The sequence below is a fragment of the Xiphophorus couchianus genome, chromosome 8 (assembly GCF_001444195.1).
Source record: "Xiphophorus couchianus chromosome 8, X_couchianus-1.0, whole genome shotgun sequence".
NCBI lineage: Eukaryota > Metazoa > Chordata > Actinopteri > Cyprinodontiformes > Poeciliidae > Xiphophorus > Xiphophorus couchianus.
The window spans coordinates 6,703,142-6,715,425 of NC_040235.1; the positions used below are offsets into that span (position 1 = coordinate 6,703,142).

At 41.6% G+C, this 12,284-nt stretch overlaps 2 protein-coding genes and 2 long non-coding RNA genes across 7 annotated transcripts in view; 2 read left to right on the forward strand and 2 right to left on the reverse strand.

Moving 5' to 3' along the window:
* LOC114149750 (protein NLRC5-like) overlaps positions 1-12,284 on the reverse strand; it is a 1,536,511-nt gene that overhangs the window by 1,224,873 nt on the left and 299,354 nt on the right. The window lies entirely within an intron of this gene.
* LOC114149825 (uncharacterized) overlaps positions 1-12,284 on the forward strand; it is a 461,125-nt gene that overhangs the window by 209,877 nt on the left and 238,964 nt on the right. The gene's annotated exons all lie outside the window — the stretch shown is intronic.
* The window catches only part of LOC114149758 (NLR family CARD domain-containing protein 3-like), a 39,227-nt gene that overhangs the window by 16,216 nt on the left and 10,727 nt on the right, over positions 1-12,284 (forward strand). The window contains exons 1-3 of one of the 4 annotated variants that reach the window (XM_028025830.1): positions 5,487-5,580; positions 6,243-6,374; positions 6,509-6,628. The exons of 1 other annotated variant lie outside the window; for it this stretch is intronic. In XM_028025830.1, coding sequence (XP_027881631.1) covers positions 6,286-6,374; positions 6,509-6,628 — 209 coding nt within the window. In that variant the 5' untranslated portion in view covers positions 5,487-5,580; positions 6,243-6,285. Of the gene's footprint in view, positions 1-5,486; positions 5,581-6,242; positions 6,375-6,508; positions 6,629-12,284 lie in introns of those variants that run through there. 2 more of the 4 variants (XM_028025829.1, XM_028025834.1) reach the window with 2 other exon arrangements.
* LOC114149855 (uncharacterized) lies at positions 937-4,643 on the reverse strand. Its single transcript, XR_003596621.1, has 2 exons — positions 4,043-4,643; positions 937-1,080 (listed from the first exon to the last, which is right to left on the reverse strand). It is a non-coding gene; the product is annotated as an uncharacterized LOC114149855 (long non-coding RNA).

Sequence of the window (12,284 nt, forward strand, 5' to 3'; positions counted from 1 at the left end):
TTTTTTATTTTCTTGTTACTAAATATTACAAATGTTTCCATAATTTAGTGTTAATCTATTTTTGTCTCATCATTAATATTTGTAATTCTCCTTCCATTAAACTGTTGCTGCTCCAAACTGACCAGATCAAAATAATGTATCAGCAAATAAAGTAAATGTTAACAAATTAGATTCATTGCATAAATCATTTATGTAAAGTAAGAAAAGTTTAGGACCCAGTTCTGACCCTTGTGGTTTTCCACAGGTAACTTCTAGTAAATCAGAATTCATATTATTTGTACATTTTGATGTCTTGAGTAACTTTTACCCAGGAATGTGAAAAGCCTCATGATTCAGAAATAAGAAAGAGAATAATTATATAAAAATATATATCTTTCTGATTATTTCCTGTTTGTATTTCTAGTCAGACCAGTTACTGCAGCAGGAATCAGCTGTTCTTTTCTCTGGACTCTTTTCTCCTCATGATTCCATCATGAAACATTTTCATCAGAACTTCTCTCCTTCCTCATGAAGGTTTTATCAACCTGCCTCTAATTTCACTGCAGACTTTCTGCTGCTCTGAAAGAAGAAACTAAAAATCATGTGAGTTGTGATGTCATCAGTCCCACCACATCCCTCACATTTACTTTCAGTTTAGAGTCATTTTGTTGTTCATATTTTCTTCATCAACTCTTTGGATCATTTGAACAAACTGTAAGTTTTCTTCTTTTTTCCTTCTTGAACTTTGACCTCAGGAACTTTCTTGTTTGTTTTTTGCTCTCTGATGTTTTTAGAAAACATCCACTTCTGATTTCTGGTCAAAGTTTCATCTCTTCCTTTCAAAGGTTAATCTTCAGGATTATTAGATTAGTGATGAACTGCAATCAAACAACATGAACAGCTGATGTTTCTTTGGTTTTTCTCTGAACAAACTATTTCATGTTTCTATTTGCTGGATTCAAACTTTGAGTGATGTTTCCCAAAAAAGGATAGAAGATTAAACCATGATTTATCAGATATCCTGACTTAATTAAACCTTGATTTGGTTTCACAAAACCAACAGCACATATGTTACATGGTAATTAATCCTCTGCCAGTAACCTGCTGCTCTTAGTTCAGCCTGGTGGCCCAAACCCATCAGAATCCAGTGTGTTTGTCAGTAATTACACCTTCTTGTCTGCATGTCTTGGTCTTTTTCCCTCCCTGAAATAAAATAAAATGCTGCAAATTAATGCTAGTATTCAGTCATGTACTATTATTATTTTTAACATTCAGATTCAGATGACAATAATTGTTCTCACTGATAAACCTCAATGCCAACTCCAGACAGCCAAACTCATGATCAGTCCTGCCGAGCCGAGCTTGTAAATTCTCCAATGTTTGTTCCTTAGATTTCAGGAACTGCAACTGAAATGTTTCTCTCAGCAAGAATCTCTTCTTGTTTGTGGTTCTGCTCACACAGCATCTGAGTCTGAATGTTCACAGCAAGACATTTCCTTGTATTAGACAGGCAGCCTCTCAATGGGCAGAACAGCTGCCAATGTTTTCTGAATTTCATGATACACCAGATAACAGCCAAGTCCAAACAGCAGAAATCATGTCATCAAAAATTGAATTATATATACATCTTAAAAATCCGACAACCAACAATATTTGACAGATGCAGGGTCTTTCACTTCCCCCAGGAATTCATCATGTATCCAGGTGCAAATGTCCTGTTGGGGCAGGATTAATTAATCCTCTGCCAGTAACTGTCAGGATCTGTGTTTTCTGTGTTTATTTAGAGTTTTCCTTGTCCTTGAGTCTCTTCGTTGTCCTGTCCTCCCCTTGATTGTTCCCAGGTGTGTCTCGTTTCTGTGATTACCCTCCAGTGTATTTAACTCCACCTGTGTTCCATGTTCCTCGTCGGGTCCTCGTCAATGTCTAGTCCGTTCATGGTCAGTGTGTCAATGTCTTGTTGATGCGTCTCTGTGCGAGCTGCCTGTTGCTTTGGACTGTGTTTTCGCCATTAAATTCATTATTCATCTTACCTGGGTCCGCTGCGTCTGCCTCACGAACCCTCACCACACCGTTCCATGACAGAAGGACCCGACCAGACCGAACGGTGAGGCTGCTATTATGGACCCAGCTGGAGTGAGGTTACCTCCTAAAGGGCAGAGCGGCCCGAGGCGGAGGTCTGGCAGGGAGGACAGGGAGCTGGCTGAAGCCCTCGCCGACTTGCAGCGGGAGCTTTTCCGGGGGACAAGACTGGTGTTGGCACCCCCCGGATACGGCCCCCGTCGATTCCCCCGTCCGGGAAGTCAGTGACGTGAGCCGCCGGCAGACCCGGCCCCTCGTCGCTTTCCGGAGCCGCCGCCGGTCCCGAGGCTTCGCGCCGGCTCTCCTCCGCAGCCGGTCCCGAGGCTCCGCCCCGACTCTCCTCCACAGCCGGCCCCGAGACTTCGCCCCAGCTCTCCTCCGCAGCCCGTTCCAAGGGTGCGCTCCGGCATTCTTCCAGCCGGCACACCAGCCGGCGCACCAGAGACCGAGACCCTCAGTGTTCCTCCCTAGACCAAGACCCTCAGCGTTCCTCCCGAGACCCAGACCCTCAGCGTTCCTCCCGAGACCCAGACCCTCTCAGCGTTCCTCCCGAGACCCAGACCCTCAGCGTTCCTTCCGAGACCCAGACCCTCTCAGCGTTCCTCCCGAGACCCAGACCCTCAGCGTTCCTTCCGAGACCTCCTGCGTTCCTCCTGAGACTCAGACACTCTGCGTTCCTCCTGAGACTCAGACACTCTGCATTCCTCCTGAGACTCAGACACTCTGCGTTCCTCCTGAGACTCAGACACTCTGCGTTCCTCCTGAGACTCAGACACTCTGCGTTCCTCCTGAGACTCAGACACCCTGCGTTCCTCCCGAGACCCCGACTCCCGAGACCCTCTGCGTTCCGACCGAGACCCTCTGCGTTCTGACCGAGACCTTGTGCGCTCCACCCGAGACCGAGACCCTCTTTGTTCTTCCCGAGACCCCGACTCTCTCCGTTCCGACCCAGACCCCCTGCGTTCTGACCGAGAACCAGACCCCCTGCGTTCCAACTGAGACCCCCTGCGTTCCGACCGAGACCCCGACTCTGTGCGCTCCACCCGAGACCCCGACTCTCGGCACTCCACCTGAGACCCTGCCTCTGGGTGCTCGTCGTCGCCGACTGTGGGCGGCCCCCGGAACTCCTCGTCACCACCTCCAGCGCCACGGGCGACCGCCGGACCGCCTCCGTGGTTCCTGCTGCCGCGGACGACCGCCAGACCACCTCCGGGGTTCCCACCTCCGGGGTTCCCGCCTCCGGGGTTCCCGCCTCCAGCGCCACAGACGGCCGCCGGACCGCCTCCGTGGTTCCCGCCTCCAGCGCCGCGGACGGCCGCCGGACCGCCTCCGTGGTTCCTGCTGCCGCGGACGACCGCCAGACCACCTCCGGGGTTCCCACCTCCGGGGTTCCCGCCTCCGGGGTTCCCGCCTCCAGCGCCGCGGACGGCCGCCGGACCACCTCTGTGGTCCCCACCTCTTTTGCCTCCGCCCACCCTGTGGGTAGTTTTTTGTTTAATTTTGGACTCTTGGCCGTTCCTGTATTTCCGCCCACGTTGGTGGGTTGTCTTTTTGTTTCTCTGGACTCTGGCCCCCCGTCCAGCGCCCCTCCGCCCACCCTTGTGTTTTTTTTTTGTGGACGTCTGGTAGCCGCCCTTGAGGGGGGGGTACTGTCAGGATCTGTGTTTTCTGTGTTTATTTAGAGTTTTCCTTGTCCTTGAGTCTCTTCGTTGTCCTGTCCTCCCCTTGATTGTTCCCAGGTGTGTCTCGTTTCTGTGATTACCCTCCAGTGTATTTAACTCCACCTGTGTTCCTTGTTCCTCGTCGGGTCCTCGTCAATGTCTAGTCCGTTCATGGTCAGTGTGTCAATGTCTTGTTGATGCGTCTCTGTGCGAGCTGCCTGTTGCTTTGGACTGTGTTTTCGCCATTAAATTCATTATTCATCTTACCTGGGTCCGCTGCGTCTGCCTCACCAACCCTCACCACACCGTTCCATGACAGTAACCTGCTGCTCTTAGTTCAGCCTGGTGGCCCAAACCCATCAGAATCCAGTGTGTTTGTCAGTAATTACACCTTCTTGTCTGCATGTCTTGGTCTTTTTTCCCTCCCTGAAATAAAATGCTGCAAAATAATTTTAGTATTCAGTCATGTACTATTATTATTTTTAACATTCAGATTCAGATGACAATAATTGTTCTCACTGATAAACCTCAATGCCAACTCCAGACAGCCAAACTCATGATCAGTCCTGCCGAGCCGAGCTTGCAAATTCTCCAATGTTTGTTCCTTAGATTTCAGGAACTGCAACTGAAATGTTTCTCTCAGCAAGAATCTCTTCTTGTTTGTGGTTCTGCTCACACAGCATCTGAGTCTGAATGTTCACAGCAAGACATTTCCTTGTATGAGACAGGCAGCCTCTCAATGGGCAGAACAGCTGCCAATGTTTTCTGAATCTCATGATACACCAGATAACAGCCAAGTCCAAACAGCAGAAATTTTGTCATCAAAAATTGAATTATATATACATCTTAAAAATCCTCAACCAACAATATTTGACAGATGCAGGGTCTTTCACTTCCCCCAGGAATTCATCATGTATCCAGGTGCAAATGTCCTGTTGGGGCAGGATTAATTAATCCTCTGCCAGTTTTCTGTGTGGATTCAGCAGCAGTAGTGTGGTGATATTAAGGACTACAGTTGAGTTTGTTCCTTTGTTTCATTTTTCAGATTATTTTCTGTTAGTTTGTAGTTTTAATAGATTCTTGTTTTTTATTTTTGTTTTGATATTTTTTTATGTCATAATTGCATTAAACTATAAACTTTTTGTTATTTAGTGTCAAATGGATACAAATAGTTAAAGATTTCCATCTGACCAGCAGCTCCTTGAAGCTGATGACCTTTGACCTGCTGTGGAAGCAGAAAGGATGGACTTAGTTTTTCTCTCAATGCTTCAGCACTTTGGTTCTGATTCATTTCAATAAATTATGATTCAATATAATGTTTATTGCTGTTGCATTGAGCTCATTTTAAGAGCTGCTGAGGATCAAATGATCTTTTAATCATGTGCTGGTCAATGAACAGCAGAACTGGTTCTGGTTCTGGTCACTTTTTTAAAAACTATTTGGATAATTTAAAAACACTTCATCTGTTTAATAATCAGACATCATTCAGGTTGTAGTATTTCCACCGGAGGGAGAAAAATCCCCACCAGTGAAGATTCCAGTTAGTTCCCAGTCAAAACAGGTTCTGGTTCCATTAGAGCTGAACAGAACCCGGATCAGCAGAATAACAGCAGCAGAGTGTTTGTGTTCAAACTGGGAGTCACGAGTAGATTTTATGTCTTCAGACGTTAACAGATAAACTTTTCTCTGACAGTTTTCAGTCTGACCAGTCAAACCAGTCAAACCAGTTTGGCCTGATTTCTACTCAGAATACTTTCTGTTTAAAGTCACCAGTTAAGTTGTGGCACCAGTCTAGTTCTGTTGGGTCTCAGTTTGTTGATCACATATTCTTGTTCAACTCTTTGGATCGTCTGAACAAACTGTAAGTTTTCTTTGTTTTCTACATGAACTTTGTCTTCAGGAACTTTAATGTCTGTTTCTTATTTTTCTCTCTGATGTTTGGAGAAAATGTTCACCTCTAATTTCAGTTCAAACTTTAATTTCTGTTGTTTTAAGGTTAATCTATGTGATAATTGATGTACTAGAATCAAACATAATGAACATCTGATGTTTTTTTCTTGTCTGAATAAATTGATTCATGATTTTTATTTCCTTGTATCAAACTCTGGTCTCCACCATGAAAGTCAGACACAACAAGTTCGTCCTACTTCGTTTCAAAATTAAATGCTGCTAAAGTAAAATGTGTTCAATTCAGTCAAATTACTAAATAGTTATTCTTAATCGCATTTAATCCACTTGTAGAGTTTAATAATTAACTAACTAAAATACTTCCTGTTGTTCAGGTTGAATCAGTGAATGTAAATGTTGCTCCATGTCTCCATCTAGTGGACTGATAGTAGAAGTGCAGCAGCTGATGGCAGCTTCCTCTGCCTCTCTGCTGTCTGACTGCATTCACCTGACACTGATATGAAGCAGAGAAGAAGAGCCAATCAGAGGAGGAGCAGCTGATCTTTTTCCAGCTCTAATGATGTAAAGGATGATCAGAGTTGATGTGCAGATGAATGATGTGTGTTTCCTCTGCAGGTGAAGGTAGAAAGTGTGTGTGAGCTGATGTGAATTCAGCAGCATGGATCAGTGTGAGGACAGAGAGGAGGGAGTCCCTCCCTCTAAAACCACTCTGTGTGGGGAAGATGAGAGCCAGAGCAAAGGTCAGAGGTGAGGTCACCATCTCTAACTGTCCACAGCCCTTTTCACACAGCGTTCACTATATCAGGCCAGAACAGACGTGGTGATGAAGCTGCTGCTGCTCCTCTTTGCTGATTAAGTTTTAATCATCATGTTTCTGTCAGGATCCATCAGAGACTCAAACCAGAACCAGAACCAGAACCCAGCTGTGTGTCCTTTAAGAGTGACAGGTCAAAGGATGCGAACATTTTCTTTAAATCTCCTGGATCTCCACCATCAGAGAGGTGAGATGTTTCTAACTGCTGTAACTGTTCAGTTTATATCTGTTATTATGACCATCTAATATTAATTTAACACACAAACACAAAAGTCAGAAGTGAATTTAATTTCTAGATTGATATTTGGATTGTTCTCTAAATCTAAATTTAATTTATTTTCCAGACAGAGTAAAGCTGAAAGAAAAAGGCTTTTATGAATTAATTTTATGATTAAAGTTTCATCTCTGTGGTTCAAACATCATCCAACATAATGGATTATTAACCATTTATACAGTTAAGATAAAATAAATATCTCATGTGGATATCTTTCAGAACCAGATGGTCTCTAACGGACCATCTGGTTCTGATTGAAGCTCCATCAGATCCTCCTTGGATGATCAGAGTGGAAATGATTCCTGGTTCTTCTCCATGTCAGAGCTCAACACTAAGATCACCAAATTTCTCTCAGTCATTTCAAACCAACATGTTTGTCTCAGAAACAGATTTTTCTGCTCTTTAAACAAGGCTGGACATTATTCAGGAGGATCAATGATCAGAAACATGTCATTTACTATTTTTACCTGTTAAAATATAATCATATTAACATAAGCTATTCAGCCTCATGGTTTAGTTATTATTCACCTAGTTAAACCGTGAATCCAGATCTCATCACACATAAAGCAGATAAACTTCTAACTTTTTCTCCGCAGTGATAAAAATCACTGACTGTGGCCTCAATAACTTATAATAAATTAAATTAAACGACTTCACTGAAAATACCAGCAGTTCAGCTGCTGGGATCTGAACATGCAGCCTCACAAATTCCTCCTGGTTGCATCTGCAGGGAAATCTGCGCAAGTTCATCAATCATTTGGATCTGTCTGCAGGGGCGCCGCCAGGAATCTTGGGCCTCATGACAAAAAATTAGATTGGGCCCCGTGCAGCTGTTGTTACAATATTTGAGTCTATTTGACCCATAAAAAGCGTCACAATTTTAAAGGCTTGCTACTGCCTTGCTTTCTTTGGTCCAATACTGATATTAGCACAATATTTACTGCTCATGAATTTTACATGCAATAGTCCACATACAGTTTGCAAGTAGGTTGCTTAAATGTTTTCTGTTAGTTTTAGATACTGAAATGTCTCTCCCCACCAGCAACAGTGAAACGCAACGTGCAAAATATACATAAAACAATCCAGACTTCTCAAAAAATGCTGTAGTTGCATTTTATTCAAGCTGCAGTATATAACTTTAATAAAAAATATGTTTTCTCCATATTTGTTAAAGTTGTCACCATGTTGTGACAGTTTGTTATGAAACAGATAATCTGTGAAAAAAGATCAATCTCCTCCACCTCCTCCCTGAACTACTACTGTTAGCTTAAGTAATGCACCGTTCTGACCAAAAACAACCAATCAGAACCAGGAGGAAGGTCTTAGTGCTGTCAATCATCCTCATTCATTAACTGCTAAATGTGCTAATAGTGGAGAAACATCTTATCGTTACAGGAAAAATGTTTTTCTGCTGTCATTGGTAGCTATGCTAACTAGACTGAGCATTCACAACTGGCTATGCTAGCTGCAGCATAGCACAGAGCGAGAGGATGGAGGATGAGCAGCGCCACATGAAATTGTGATTGACAGCAATAAAACTCAACTGCCACGGATTGGTTGTTTCTTGATAGCACTGGGAAAAGACAGAGGAAATGGATTTTTCACAGATCATCTTTCATATCATATTGTTACAACATAATGACAGTTTTAACAAATATGTAAAAGCAAATATTTTTTATCTAGAAGTTACATACTGCAGCTTTAATTTCACTGAGGAGAGGGCAGGTCAGGAGGAACGTGGGTTAGAGCTGCTGCTGACTGACTCATCTGTTGTTAAGTGTGATAAAATGTACAGGTACCAGTTAAATATTTAAATATCTTGGTAATTTTTGTCCTTAATTCATTAAATGTTAGTGAAATGGAGGCAAATGGTTTGTAGCTAAAACTCAATTTACAACAAATTTAGAATCCAGAACAAATTCTTCCAGAACAGGAACATTTAGTTTTTATTATTACTTAGGATCTGTGGAGTTCTCATTACTTTTACTAATTTAGAGCACATTTAGAAAGTCCAGAGAATATTACACTGATCTAGCATCCCAGAAGTCCAGAAGTTACTTACTTACAGATTATTTAGCATTTAGCTACCCAGAAACGAGGTTAGAACTTGGAACCCAGAAAAACTACCATAGCAATTATTTTTAGACTCTTATTCTTCCAAACCAGAAAAGAAATTAGACCAGAGGAAACTTACTTATAATTATCTAGCAACCCTGAATAGGAGCATCTAGTTTATTTACTTTTTATCAACATTTTTAGCTTTTTCTGCTTTTGCTCTTTATTTTGGTTTGTTATTTTGTTTGTATTTCCTTTTAATTCCTGTAAAGCACTTTGTATTTCCTTGTTGCTGACAATGTGCTGCATAAATAAAATTACCTTTACCTTTACCTGAGCTAACTATGCTAAATGGTTGATCATCTCACACAGTTTACCCACCTCTCTGAGAACTGGGTTACAAATTGACACTCTTACATTTTTCTTTCTCTCTCTCTCTGTTTTTTTGAAAATCTTATTTTATAATTTTTATTGGCAGTATAGTAACCGCCACAGTCGATCTTGTCTTCCACTGTCTGCTGCTGAACATCAAGAGCAATAAGCAGGAATGAACCATTTCATGCAGATCCAGGAGGTTCAGGGTAAATGTGGATGTGTGTTTTTAGGTCTGGGAGTGGTAACAGTTAATTTTACTGCTAAAAACAATTTTAGAAAACACAATATGATTAATATTGTAGTTGACGGGGCCTTCTATTTTTTATTTCTATTAACAAAACAAATAATAATTATTGTTGGGGGCCCCCCTGTCGGTCAGGGGCCCTTGTAATTGTCCTAACTTTCCTCCCCTATATGGTTCCCCTGGTTGATGGAAAAATAATATTTATTTTAGCCACAAAATGCTCAGCAGCAAACAACAAATCCCAAACTACAGCATAGAGAAGCTCATCCATGTAGCAGCTACAGTATGTAGCCTGACGTAAAAACATTTTGCTAGACAATGTCAAACATTGAGAAGTTTTAATTATTGTTATTAAACTTTATCAAACACGATGTTTTGAAACCAAAAATACCTCAGAAATAAACAGAGCCAACCATGAGAATCAACTCATTTAAAGTTTAAACTCAAGTTTCACACAAACACAAAGAGCCTAGAATAAATGTCAGGCTGTTGAACTGGACCATTCAAACTAATTTTCTATTAGCAGCTTTATAAATCTTTTACATTTCATTACATTACCAAGGCAAATTAAAACAAACCTTTATCTTGGCTTTTTTAAATAAATCCTTTTTTGAGACATTGTTTTGCTAACTTACCTTCTGACCGGAGCTTTGGACGTTTGGATTCGCTCTGCACAGCAGCTCATGTTACCGGCGAGGGGTGCGGTACCTACCGCGGCCACCAGGGGCCCCCAAGAGCAATTTAGTTTTTCTTTTTATCAATAAAATAATAATTTCGACATACATTATCAATATATATATATACACTGCCTGGCCAAAACAAAAGTCGCCACCAAAAAATGGTCACACTCTCTAATATTTTGATGGACCGCCTTTAGCTTTGATTACAGCCCGCATTCGCTGTGGCATTGTTTCAATAAGCTTCTGCAGTGTCACAAGATTTATTCCCATCCAGTGTTGCATTAATCTTTCACCAAGATCTTGTATTGATGATGGGAGAGTCTGACCACTGCGCAAAGCCTTCTCCAGCACATCCCAAAGATTCTCAATGGGGTTAAGGTCTGGACTCTGTGGTGGCCAATCCATGTGTGAAAAAGATGTCTCCTGCTCCCTGAACCACTCTTTCACAATGTGAGCCCGATGAATCCTGGCATTGTCATCTTGGAATATGCCCGTTCCATTTGGGAAGACAAAATCCATTGATGGAATAACCTGGTCATTCAGTATATTCAGGTCGTCAGCTGACCTCATTCTTTGGGCACACAATGTTGCTGAACCTAGACCTGACCAACTGCAGCAACCCCAGATCATAGCACTGCCCCCACAGGCTTGTACAGTAGGCACTAGGCATGATGGGTGCATCACTTCACCTGCCTCTCTTCTTACCCTGATGCACCCATCACTCTGGAACAGGGTAAATCTGGACTCATCAGACCACATGACCCTCTTCCATTCCTCCAGAGTCCAATCTTTATGCTCCCTAGCAAACTGAAGCCTTTTTTTCTGGTTAGCCTTACTGATTAGAGGTTTTCTTACGGCTACACAGCTGTTCAATCCCAACGCCTTGAGTTCCCTTCGCAGTGTGCGTGTGGAAATGCTTTTGCGTTCACAATTAAACATACTCCTGAGTTCTGCTGTTGTTTTTCTTCGATTTGATTTGACCAAACGTTTAAGTAATCGCCGATCACGATCATTCAGGATTTTTTTCTGACCACATTTCTTCCTGGAAGACAATGGTTCCCCACCATCCTTCCAGTTTTTAATGATGCGTTGGACAGTTCTTAACCCAGTTCTAGTAGTTTCTGCAATCTCCTTAGATGTTTTCTCTGCTTGATGCATGCCAATGATTTGACCCTTCTTAAACAGACTAATGTCTTTTCCACGACCACAGGATGTGTCTTTTGCCATGGTTGTTTAAGAAATGAGGAGTTACTCATTGCATCAGCTGGGGTTAAATAACTTGTTGCCAGCTGAAAGATAATCGCCTATGCAGTACTTATCCAATAGGAGGCTTGTACCTATTTGCTTAGTTAAATCCAGGTGGCGACTTTTTTTTTGGCCAGGCAGTGTATATATACAGTATATGTATATATTTTCTAAGGGGCCCCCTCAGTGGAGCTTATATATATACTGTATGTTTAGTAATAATTTTAGTTTTAATTATTATTTAGTAATAATTTCTGTCATTATGACATCAAAACTCACAATTTCACTACGAAGTGATTTGTTTTTACAATAATATATATATATATATATATATATATATATATATATATATATATATATATATTATAATATATGATTTGTTTTTACAATAATATATATATATATATATATATATATATATATATATTATACATATTATAATATATATACAGGGGGCCCCTTAGTGGCCTTGGGGCCGTAAGCAGCTGCTTAGTTTGCTTATGCCTTGGGCCGACCCTGATTGTAGGCAAGTATTGAGCAAACATACAGACTCATCCCACAGATCACGACTATTATTTATTATTATTTACGACTGAAAAGTTCCTTTGTTAGTAATTCCATCACCAGGTGAAATTATAAGTTTAATACCTGCTAAAAGTTTGTTTTCCAAAGGTATTATTAATCTGACAAGCCACATCAGGAAGTTTGTCCTAATTTGTTGAATAATACTGTATGGCATTCAGATATAAGTTCTGGCTTTATTCTTGGCACAAAAATGGAAAAGATCTTCCAGTAACTGTGGGTGCATTAGAGCCACCCACTTCACCTCGTTCCCACCAACTTGCAACATAAAGTTACACCCTTGTGTGTTTGCGTGTGTAGCTGTGCGCACATGTATGTATGTATAGGCCTGTCACAACAACAAACTTTGCTGAGCGATTAATTGACATAATGAGGCAAGCACATCCTG